Consider the following 12,416-nt stretch of genomic DNA (forward strand, 5'->3'; position numbering starts at 1 on the left):
CTGATCTTCTGATTTTTTCCATTGCTCCTCTGTAAAAGTTTACAAGAACTTGGCATGGGAATTTTGCCGTCTTAATTTTCCTTAAGAATTCAGTTTCATTAAGAAATATAGCACTGTATTTATGTTTTTTGTTAACTTAAATCTTGCAACAAGTGTTTGCCAGAGAAATGTAAAGACATTTGCTTTCATTACTTGTTTGTGGATAACTAGCTGATATCCTTTACAACTACTGACAACTGCCTGATCGGGAGCAATTTGGGGTTCAGTGTCTTGCTCAATGACACTTTGACACCTGGACAGGAGGAGGTGGAAATCAGTACACAACCCGCTTTGCCCCCTGTGCCACAGCTGCGTGGGGTGGGGCGTAATTTGGGAATGAGGAAACAGGTGAGTGGATGGATGTACGATTCAGGTGACTGGGACTGGTGGGAAAGTCTGAGGGCATCTGGTGGACAGATGGAGAATGACAGATCTGGATAAAGTGGTGCATGAGCCTCTGGGAGGAGAAAATGTGGCTGAAGGGAGGGAGAGAGAGGCAGACTGAGCCCCTAGTTCTGACCCTAAAACAGCTCCTGACCAAAAGTGCATCAGTCTGAGAGGTTTTGGACAGTTGGGATGAATAAATAAATTCGGGCCCTGAAACTCAATCTGTATCTAAACTGAAAAACTCATAGAGCAATAAAAATATATAGATATGACAAATTAAAGTTTGAAATGACTGACTAAATGTTTCCATCAGTCAGAGGAAACTCAACATGCAGGAGAAATGAAACAGAACGTTTAATAAACCAGGATCAGAACCTGAATATTGATTGTTTGTGGATCAGTAAGATGTGTGACGCTTCAGCAAAGAGATGAGATGTGATGGTGAGACGATGTTGTGATGATGGTGAGCATCCCAGCAGAGGGAGACATAGCTCTGATAGTTCAGCTCTGTGTCATACTGAAGGATTCTGGGAGGAGGAGGAGGATGACGCCAGCAGAGGCTGCAGAGATGCTAACAGCATCGATACATAAACACACACTGACAGATCTAACTGCTAGCTGCTAATAGAGGCAGACAGAGAGAGAGAGACAGAGGCAGACAGAGAGAGAGAGACAGTCAGACAGAGAGAGAGAGAGAGAGACAGACAGACAGACAGAGAGAGAGAGAGAGAGAGAGAGAGGGAGACAGGTGGAGGGAGGCTGATGCTGGCAGCACACACACACACACAGACACACACTGAGCTGCAGTGAAGCTAGCTTATTAGCATGCTCAGGATAAGAGGCTAACCTACTAACACACACACACACACACAGCAATGCAGTGTCCCGGGCTTCCTATTGGACGGTGAGTGATCTACATCTTTTCATGTGTGCGTGTGTTCAGTTAGGCCTGAACTGTCGGTGTGTGTGTGTGTGTGCTCCGTGTTGATGGTGTTGTCATAGAAACAGTCATGTATTGCTGCTGTGCAGTGTATCATTTGCAGTTGGTTCACCTGTCAGAGGTTCATCTGTCAAACACACATGATCAGTTTCAGGTGAATCAGGAAGTGTTTTCACACACTGCTGCAGAACAACCACAAAGTACAAATACAAGTACTACTGTTACTGATACTGCTACTGGTACTACTACTGGTACTACTATGGGCACTACTAGTACTGCTACTTTTACTGCTACTGCTAGTGATGCTATACTACTACTACTGCTACTGATACTGCTCCTACTACTGATACTGCTACTGCTACTGATACTACTTCTGCTACTGCTTATACTACCACTAATACTACTGCTACTGCTGATACTACGGCTACTACTACTGCTACTGCTACTTGTACTGCTACTACTACCTATGCTGATGCTAGTAATATTGCTACTTCTGCTATGTTTTCTACTACTGTCTGTTCTTGTGTCTGAGTGTCTGATACTACAGGAGTGTTAAATCCGCAGTAGTGCTACTTGTATTGTTATTGTTATACTAGTAGTACTTGTGTTGTATGTTACAATAATAATATGATATCATGTGTTTCCTGAAGGAAATGCAGTATGATTGCTGGGAGCTAATGGGAAGAGAGTACCCATGCAATTCAACAACTTTTCAGTCAGAATGAGAAGGTGACAATAGTCTAAGTGCTCTAAGTGAACTAAAAATCCACTCAGAAAGTGAAAGCCATCATGCGCCAGAACCCAGCGTTATCACGGCAGCAATTATTTTATCTTTCGTTATAACAATTGTGAGGTAAACAGTAGAAATATGATGTTCATGTTACACTACCAGGTAATCTACCAGGAATGTGTGCTTGCATGTATTTCATTGGCTACCGCATCGCCTTGCTGAACGTTGCATTGGTTCAGTTTTTTTCTAGTACATGGTTTTTGCGGGACCGCTCTATGTTAACCCCCCCCCCCACTGTGTCGAAGCACTGGACTTCAGTCAAATAAATGAGGAGGCTGCGTTCTTTCACACAGCACTGCAACCTTACAATCCTGATTTTTGGAGAATATGCAAATCATATTACCGGCACAATTCAGCCTTATTCAACATAATATGTTGAATAAGGCTGAATTGTGCAAAATTTGAAGGAAATCAGTGCAATGACCCCAGAATCAAAGGCATTTAAAGTTATATTGTCAATAAAGTGCCAGCTCTGGGTGAAATGCCATCCCATTTTACAGAATTGTTTCCATGTGCACACGCCACCCAAGTTTGGTCGCAAACGCATGATGCAGTCAAGAGTTTTGTCACTTTGTTAATTAGGCCAAACCAGAGCTTTACAGACTGTGAGGCGCCTCCCCAGGGGGGTCAGTGTGACTTACACTTCCCGAGGATATCATTATTTCTGAAAAAAATCCTTCAGAACTTGCCTGAGAATCATCATGTTTTCTTCAGTGTCAAAGTATTTCAGTGATAGTGAACTGTACATCCATGGGTCCACTGCAAACAGGAGCTGCTAACAGCTAATTCAGCTCATTTTATTAGAGCCAATTTGACAAAATGTAAACAAATATAGGGGCTGAATTTGTGGCCCACAGCTAACTCACTGACTCCATGGCAACATTATACTTCCTGTTTAAGCATTATGGGAATTGTAGTTTCAAAGTTTGGAGCATGATTATCCCCCAAATAGAAGTGAGAAAAAGTTTTAACTTAACCAAACCCTGACCACAGAGGTATCAGATCAGAAAACTGTGATTGGTTGATTTGGCAGGTGACGACACATTGTGTCTGTGTTCATGGTGGTGTATGTGTGTGTATCTGTATCTGTGTGTTCACAGGTCTAGATGTAGTCAAACTTCAGATTGACAGACAGCCTATTGTAGGTGCGGAGCCTGCAGGTGGTGGTGATGTCAAAGCGAGGAGCAGGGGGGCGGGGGAAGGGGGAGCGACCTGACGCCATGGCAACTCTTCAAGCAGCCAATGAGGAGCTGAGAGCCAAACTGACGGACATCCAGATAGAACTACAACAGGAAAAGAACAAAGTAAGGACCACAAAACCCAGAGTACTACTGGGATTACTATTAACACTTCTAATACTATAGTACTACTACTACTAATGTGAAACTACTATTGATGTTGTAGTACTCATATTACTGTCTGTCCTCAGGTCAGTCGTCTGGAGAGAGAGAAGAGTCAGGAACTGAAGGCGGAGCATCACCGGGCAACGGTCGCGGTGACGGAGCTGAAGACCAAACTCCATGAGGAGAGGCAGAAGGAGCTGGCTGTTACAAGGGAGACGTTACTACGGCAACACGAGATGGAGCTAATGAGAGTCATCAAGATCAAAGACGGAGAGATTCAGCGTCTGAACGGACTGGTGCTAACACTGAGGGACGGATCCACGGACAAGGTGATCCACCTGATTCACATTTGTCTGTCCGCATATCTACCTGTCTGTCTAACTACCTCTGTTCCTCTCTGTCTCCATTCTCAGGCGAGAGGATGATAAAACTCTTCCTCCTGTCTTTCTTCAAATCCATCAAATCATTTTCTGCCACTTATCTAGGTTCAGATTAAGATGGCAACAGGTTAAGTAAAGTAGCTCCTACATTCATTCCAGTAGCCTCATCCCCCCGATCACCTCAGTGGACTCCTTTCAACATAAAGGAGCAGTGGTTCTCCTCTGAGCTCCTGCTGGATATCTGAGCTCCTCACCCTGTCTCTAAGGCCGAGTCCAGACACCCTGCCTAAGAAACTAAAATTTAGTTGCTTGATTCCATCATTTCAATCTTTCAGTCACTACCCAGAGACCAGGACACTGTTGATCTCAGGCTACATCTGACCCTCACTGGTGAACAAGATCCTGAGATACTTGAACTTCCTCACTTGGGGCAGCAACTCACTTCAACCAGAAGGGAACAATCCACTGTTTTCCAGCAGGGTACCAAGACCTCAGTTTGGGAGGAGCTGACTCTCATCCTGCTGCTTCACACTCAGCTGTAAACTGTCCCAGTGCTCACTGGAGGTCACAGTCTGATGAAACCAACAGAACCACATCATCTGCAAAGCGCAGAGATACAATCCTGAGGTCACCATACCGACACTCTCCAAACCTCGACAACAGCTTCAGATTCTGTGACACAAACAACACACAGACCTTATGTCCAGTAATGTGAGTGGTGGGCCCCATGTCATTCCTCTGGACTGGGCTCAATTAGACGAGTGAGGCCCAGCCACCGAGCACCCACTGGCAAGCTTACCTCCCTGGCCTGGCTTCCAGAGGGAGTTCTGGTCTATCTTATTCAGGAGAGGGGGCTTGCTTCTGAATGTGATGCTCTGTAAGGGTTCTGAAATCGCTGCTGGTCTGACCCCTCACCTGGGACCAATTTGCCTTGGGTGACCTTACCTGGAGCTTTTGTCGCCAACAACACAGATCCCGCTACATTAAAGCTGGAGTGTGGAGCTTTTGTTTCCCCCTTTTGGCAGTGAGAGTAATTACACAAACACACTTGACGCATGCTTATGTTGTATGCCTACAGTGAGCTCGCCCCAAGCTCGTGTTCAGAAATAGTTACAGAGACCACAATCCACAGTTCCAAGACAATAATCCATCATTTTGGGTAGGAGTAAATGTAATAGCTACATAGCCTACTCCAAATATTTTACCAAGAGCAGTAACTTGACATCTGTGTCTGCCCCCAGTCTCTTCTCTCAGTGCTCTCCAACAAGGAAAAGCTACACCAATGGTTATCCGTGTTTGTCCTCGCCGTCGATCGCTTTCTTTCTTTGACTGTAATTCTTCCTCTGAACACAGATTTTCTTTTTTATCTGGAGCATCAAGCACTTTTATTGGACGCTTCTTAGATTTTACTCCTAGTTGCTGTAGCCTACTCCGTTGCTATGGTTGTTCCAGAGCCATATATAGAGAGAGAGTTCCGTCAACTCTGTTTAATTTCAATTCAAGTGGCTTTATTGGTGTGATTGCATACAAAACAATGTTGCCAAAGCATATTAACACAAACTATACAATCATAATAAACAAAACAAACAATAAACAATGTGCAATAATAACCACTCTCTCTAAAGGACATTTTTATTTTACAGCAATGGTGGATCACAGAGCTCTCCACATGGCTCTGGGTTGCTCCCTGCTTCTGCTCTGACAAACCAATCATTGCTGGTTGGCGTAAAACGCATCATTACCAGTGCGCCAGCGCGGGAATGTCGTATCCTGTATACTGTGAAATACAGAGAGATTTATCTGGTGGTGAGGGTTGATCAGCATTATGTGAACTCGTTTGGCAAGGGCTTGAATGTAACGGACGTTCATATATTTGTAAAAGTCTCACACTCTAGCTTTAAGGGGGTGATTCTCGGAGTTGTGAAGGATAATTTAACTCCTCTTGTCTTTTTTTCAGGTATGAAGGATAATTTAGCTCCTCCTCCTCAGGTGTGAAGGAATATTTAAGACTCTCTGTCCACTTGATCCTCAGGTGAGGAGTGCACTGCTGGCAGAGGTGGAGGAGGCGAGGAGAAACTGGGAGGCGGAGCGGTGTCGCCTCCAGCAGGAGGTTCATGAGCTGCGAGGAGCAAAGAGGAACACTGAGGAGGCTCTGACATCTGCTCAGCAGGCCTGCCAGGCCCGAGCAGCTGAACTGCGATCAGCTCATCACCAACACCAGGAGGAGCTGAACAGGACCAAGAGAGACTGTGAGAGGGAGATCCGCCGTCTGGTACGAGTCACCGTCACACACACACGACTGTTAACACACTTGTGACCGTTCACCCTGTTATTGCGTTTGTAGTCCTTGAGAACCCAGCATTCTTTAACTACAAAAGCTTCAGCTATCAGCTTCATGAGTTTTCCCTTATTTAATAAGAATGTTTTAATGAACCTGGGACTGTATTCATAAAACCTCTTAAAGTAGCTCCTAAGTGGCCAAGTTAGGAGAAACTTCTAACTTTGAGATTTGTTAGATTTCTGTCTAAAGCCAAATTTGGACTGGATTTATGTCTGTAGGGGAGGTGGGGTGATTTTAACATTACGTGCTCTGGCCAGTGACTTTAATCCCAGAATCTGGAGCGTGTATGTGGGTACTGTTTCACCCCCACCCCAGTAATAATTACAGCCATAATGACCTGCTGTTTTTTTGTGAACTGGCTGGTTCTTTTGTAATTTAAATTCCGTCCAGAGTGATGTCATCGTGCTGTTGTAATGTCAGCTACAGGTAGGTACTGCTATTCTCTTTTGACTCTCATTTTTGTTTAGCCTATATTTGTTTACATTTTGGCACATTGGCACCATTAAAAGTATGCTGAATTAGCCATTAGCAGTTCCTGTATGCAGTGCACAGACAACTAGCACTGGATTACTTTGATACTGAAAAACTTAAAAACATGATGATTCTCAGACTGAAGCATCTTTTTTCAATGATTTCTAAGTGCATTTATGGAGATTTATTCTGGATGGACCATCAGAAATAATGATATCCTTGGGAAGTGTAGGTCACACTGAATATCAACACGTGTTTCTGATTCAACACGTATTTCTGATTCTGATTCTGGGGTTTCATGTTTCATCTTTGTGTTCAGATTTAACAAAGTTATGACTCTGAGAAGTTGTGCGATTTTTGACCCAAATTCTTTGTGTCTTTGCGTCCCTCAACTCTCCGGCAGGGGAGGCTTTTGTCTTTATCTTTTGTCTTTGTTCTGCTGAATGTCCATGTCTGTTACAGACCATATCCTGTAATTTCATCATGGTTAAAATGTGTTAAATTACCGAGAATCACACTGAAGATTTAATTCCCCACCTCCCCAGTAATGTTAAATCCTGTCTGAATGGGGTTTAAGAGTAATTCACAAAACAACATCCTCGCAGTCTGTCAGCCGCTGCAGGTATAAAGCCTTGCTTTTCAACGTTTTGGAAAAATACAACAAAAACAAACTTTTAAAAGCATATTTAGATGGCAGTCGAGTTAATAAAGATCCAATCAGCTCACCAATAAAACAAAACAATCCAATAACATTGGAGATAATGGTTTGCACAACTCTCCACTACTGTGACTCTGGAAAAAAGTTTGTAGCGCTGATTAACTTGGAATATGGTATCTCAGCCATCTGTCAGAATTAATCATTAAACCAAAAATGCTCTTCAGACCACATTTTTTTTGCCATTTCTTTAAGTGCACATGAAATGATTCCCAGCTGGAATAAATAAATAAAGCTAATTTCAGGTCCATGGCTGGATTACCTGGTAAAATTGGTGCTATATTTAGAAGTGGTAAGATAAGATACTTTGAAACTAATGGTTTGCAGACCTTATATTAAAAATTATAATTGGTGTAAAATGAAAAAAACAATACAGACATGTATCTTTTTTTCCAGAAGAATAAATGTCTGTTGAAAGGCCATACATATCCAGAATATATAATATATAACTCATTTTGACATCCCTCTGCCTTGAGTTTCAATACACAAATACAGTGGTGTGAAAAAGTGATTGCCCCCTTCCTGATTTCTTATTTTTTTTGTATGTTTGTCACACTTAAATGTTTCAGATCATCAAACTAATTTAAATGTTAGTCAAAGATAACACAAGTAAACACAAAATGCAGTTTTTAAATGAAGGTTGTTATTATTAAGGGAAAACAAAATCCAAACTTACATGGCCCTGTGTGAAAAAGTGATTGCCCCCTAAACCTAATAACTGGTTGCTCCACCCTTAGCAGCAACAACTGCAATCAAGCATTTGCAACAACTTGCAATGAGTCTTTTACAGCGCTGTGGAGGAATTTTGGCCCACTCAAATCTTTGACTTTAAATTTGTTTGATGATCTGAAACATTTAAGTGTGACAAACAAAAAAATAAGAAATCAGGAAGGGGGCAAACACTTTTTCACACCACTGTATATGAAAACTATAGACTCCCATATGTAAGCATTTCAATTTAAACTGCTGTACAGAATTTTGCCATGCCTGGGGAAAAGGACATCTGGACTATCTTGTTTAGCCTGCTGTGTGACCCGAACACACATAAGTGGCATAAGAAAATGGATGGACAGATGAAGAATTTTAGCCACAAAACAACTCATATACATAATCTTGATTTTGTAATGATGAAAGTGAATCATTATCTCACATATTTTGCCCTCCAGTGGCTCTGGTCTGGAGCAAAGTTCAGTGGACATGCAGACATGGGTCATGGGTGATTTAAAATGTATAAATCCAGTGGTGTACAGTGGACATATTAATTGCACAAACTAATGCCAAGTACAAGACAAAACTAAGATTGGCCGAGGGTGGTGATAAACAGATATAATCAAATCAAACAGACATACTTGAATGTACTTTGGTAGGGGATTGCATTCCTTATCTCCACTATTACTGAGACATTACATAATTCTTTTAACTTAGTTGAAGTAAAGTTAGTTAAAGGAGGAAAAACGTTGTGATCCAAATCTTCCATAACAAAACAAAAAATAAGTTAGTAAATAAACATGATAACAAAAGTGGATTTTCTAAAAACTGTTCCACTGATGAACTCTGATGAATGAATACATTATAATAAACATGAATGATTGAGAAAACAAAGACTGACTGAGATACAAAGACTGGTACAATACAAAGAAAAGACACTGAGAGTCAAACACAGACTGGTACAAGACAAACAGCCCTACATACAGAACATACTCTGTATTTACAGACTGAACAGTGTCTCACTTCACTTCAGTTTAACTGAATTTGTTTGGGAAAATAGAAAGCAGCTGCTGTTTTTTTAAATAGTACAAGTAGTAATTTGTGGTTAAACAGTTATGTAATTTTAAAAGAGAAGCTTTGCATTCAGACTGAGTTGAAGAAGTCAGAAAAACAGACAGATGACTTTGTTTTTCAAATGTACTCCTGAAGAAAAGCAGTCTGTTGAAACAGTAAACAGTAAAGAGTTTCCCCTCAGGGATCAATAAAGTTTTTCTGATTCTGATTCTAAGTTTAAGTTTGATTGTACAGTAAACACTAACTGCACTTTGATCAGTTGAACCATCTCTACTGTAACTACAGCTGAACTGAGTCGACTCTAGTCAGAGAGAGAGACGTTTCATGAGTTCAGGTAACTTAAGAGAGAAAGATATTGGTTAATGACAGAAATTAAAACCAACAAGACTATTTAATTAAATAATGTATGCTGCTCCACTCGGTTGTGAGGAACCGAGACCTGACCTGGGACCCAAGTCGATCTGGTCCCCAGTTATTGTTAGTCTAGTCGGGTCGGGCAGGGTCTCGTTTTCCTGCCACGGATATGAATAATACCCAAGTGGATCTGAATGGACCTGAGCACCGGTGTCAGCGCTGATCATATCTGATTACATAAAAATCACAGCAGGAGAAAGAATGTTCTGTGCTAACATCAGTTATTTCTATAAATTAGTCTCTGAAGAATATAAGCAAATAATTTTTAGTATTAGCCTCTGTGACTACATTTGACATTTTTACTATATCGCTGCTCGTTTCCACCACAGTTGCTTGTTAATTGATCTAAGTAAATGATAGCTCGTCATGCTGCTGCTGATGTTGGTGTTCTCTCTCTGTTCGGGTCGATCACATTTTGGATCAGGTCTAATTATCCTCGGGTCCATGTGGGTCGGGTCTGGCTGTCAGGTCTACCTTGAACTGGGTCTCTCTTTTCTGAAAATGAATTTATGCACCTTGGGGTTAGGGTAGGTTTACCTCATCCCGCTCTGATCTTTCTAATTGTTCCGTCATGTTAGCAGTTAATAAGGAATGACTTACACCTGCACTTAACTATGTTGAACAAACTTGTACTCAACCCATTTCTGCTGAGTTATAGAGTAACTCCAACTCTACATTCATAACACACAGCTGCAACAGACTGCAGGTGTCACTCACTATGTAAAGACCTCTCCACTCGTAGTATCAGAGAACCAGGGTTGCAACCTTCATCCCATTATTCCAGCTGTTGCAGGTACAGCTGTATACTGATCTGATGGTGATGTCAGGTAGACGGTGCCTCACCTGGATTCACCTGAACTGCAGGTTCATGTTCCATCTGTTTGATTTTACATTCAGGACATTTTTCATCTCAGAAACTAAAACTGACTCTTCTAACCCCACCTTTACCTTACCTGCCTGTCTGACTTACCCCTTTCCGTCTAACCTGTCTCTCCACCAGTCTCTCTCTCTAACCTGTCTTTCTACCTGTCCGTCTGATTAACCCCATCCTGACTAACACGTCTGTCTCTCCACCTGTCTGTCTCTAACCTGACTACCTGTCTGTCTCTAACCTGTCTGTGTACCTGTCTGTCTATCTACCTGTCTGTGTGCAGATGGATGAGATAAAGCTGAAGGACAGAGCTGTCAGTGTATTGGATAAAGCCCTGGGGCTGCAGGCTGGACACGCCCACCGCCTCCAGCTGCAGACTCAGGCTGCCGAGCAGCAAATTGCAGCCCTGAGAGACGCACAGAGGGCAGGGCTAAACCACCCTGGCCAAGCCCTTAACCCCACCCCTAACACTCCTCCTCACATTGTAAGCCCCGCCTCTTCCTGCTCAAACTGCATGAAATAAATTCACTTCCTGTCACAGTTTAATGCTGCATTCCAAAGTCAGTTGAAATTTCCGACTTCCAACCTCCCAGCGTTCCAGGTGCACGACATCAAATGTAAACAAAAAACATGGCTGACCGTGACATACTGATGTTTCTTTGGCAGGTGTACACACAACTGAACTGCAGTGCAGCTTCCTCGCTTATATAAACGAGGAGGAAACAACAGCGCATAAACAAACGCCATTACACACATTATTTTACAGCACTTTATACCCAGAAATGTATCTTCATTCAATAGCCTAATACAGTACTATAGTCTTCAAACCTCTGAGTTTAACATGACATCCTGCTTCAGGCTCCGCCTCACACACATGCTCACAGCTCGAAAAAGACTGAACCATCCAAACATTCAGACCTTCATCAGACAGGTGGATCTTCTGGTCCTCACTATCCCACAATCCACTGCTCACTGGTCCTTAAAGTCAGAAAAGGGTCATGTGACCAGGTGTTTGTGTTTAATCCATCCTGTGAAGTGGACCAATGAAAAACGTCCTGCAGGATGAAACTTCTAACTTTACACGTTGACTTGACTTGACTTGGCAAGTGCCACTAACACATGGCAGCTACCACGGCTTCTTGCCAGTGCAAGAGGTTTCCCTGGAAGTGCCACAACTAAATGCCACTTCCAATCTGTGACCTCACTGTCACTCTTGTCACTTTCAGACTTTCAGTTACCGAATGAGATACCGAACTCGATTCGGTCTGCAGAATCCCTTTCTGACTTCAAACATCGCTTGAAGACATATCTCTTCAGAGAGTACAGATAGAGTTCAGATAGATTTATCCCCAGGGTGGGGAATTCGAATGTCGCAGCAGTACATGAACGAACCATTTGGTTCAAAGAAAAGTGCAAAACAATGTCAAATACAAGTATTAACATAAAAGTAAAAAGGTATGCCCTTTTAAGCATTTGTATGCATATAAGTGTGCAATAAGTGGATGTACTGTAATCATAAGTTATGAGGTAAACGTTAGAAAAATATATTGCACTGTGCCAGAGGTTTTAGAAAATGTAATTATAAAGTCCAATTAACGAGTCCAGTAAGACCTCAGCAGCCTCTCAATCCACTGATGTCCACACTGGGACAGTGCAGGGATGAGTTTGATGGCCACCGGTAGGAATTGGGGGTTTAAGTCGTAGGCCAACCAGCATATCGTGGAGGGGGTGGGAGATGTTGTTCAGGATACTAACCAGCTTTGACAGCATCCTCTTCTCCATCACTGTCTCCAGAGATGCAGCATCCTGTTGCAGATGTTGAAGCCTCTGAGCCTCCGCAGGAAATAAAGCCAGTCCCTTCTAATAGAGGACCCCTGTGTTCCCAGCCCACTGTAGCCTTTCATCCACCATGACATCTTTCCCCTGGATGGATACAGTGGTCA

General features: G+C 42.5%; 1 protein-coding gene across 8 annotated transcripts in view; it reads left to right on the forward strand.

Annotated features, from left to right (window-relative positions):
- The first annotated feature begins 963 nt into the window (after positions 1 to 963).
- The window catches only part of jakmip3 (Janus kinase and microtubule interacting protein 3), a 39,575-nt gene continuing 28,122 nt past the window's right edge, over positions 964 to 12,416 (forward strand). For 5 of the 8 annotated variants that reach the window (XR_006376006.1, XM_044179128.1, XM_044179126.1 and 2 more), the window contains exons 1-5: positions 964 to 1,330; positions 3,257 to 3,460; positions 3,586 to 3,828; positions 5,912 to 6,151; positions 10,757 to 10,957. Coding sequence is in view for 7 of the 8 variants with exons in the window: in XM_044179128.1 (XP_044035063.1) it covers positions 3,326 to 3,460; positions 3,586 to 3,828; positions 5,912 to 6,151; positions 10,757 to 10,957 (819 nt within the window). In the remaining variant the exon portion in view is untranslated. The remainder of the gene's footprint in view (positions 1,331 to 3,256; positions 3,461 to 3,585; positions 3,829 to 5,911; positions 6,152 to 10,756; positions 10,958 to 12,416) is intronic. The other 3 variants (XM_044179132.1, XM_044179133.1, XM_044179127.1) reach the window with 2 other exon arrangements.

This window comes from Siniperca chuatsi, linkage group LG20, assembly GCF_020085105.1.
Source record: "Siniperca chuatsi isolate FFG_IHB_CAS linkage group LG20, ASM2008510v1, whole genome shotgun sequence".
Taxonomy (NCBI): domain Eukaryota; kingdom Metazoa; phylum Chordata; class Actinopteri; order Centrarchiformes; family Sinipercidae; genus Siniperca; species Siniperca chuatsi.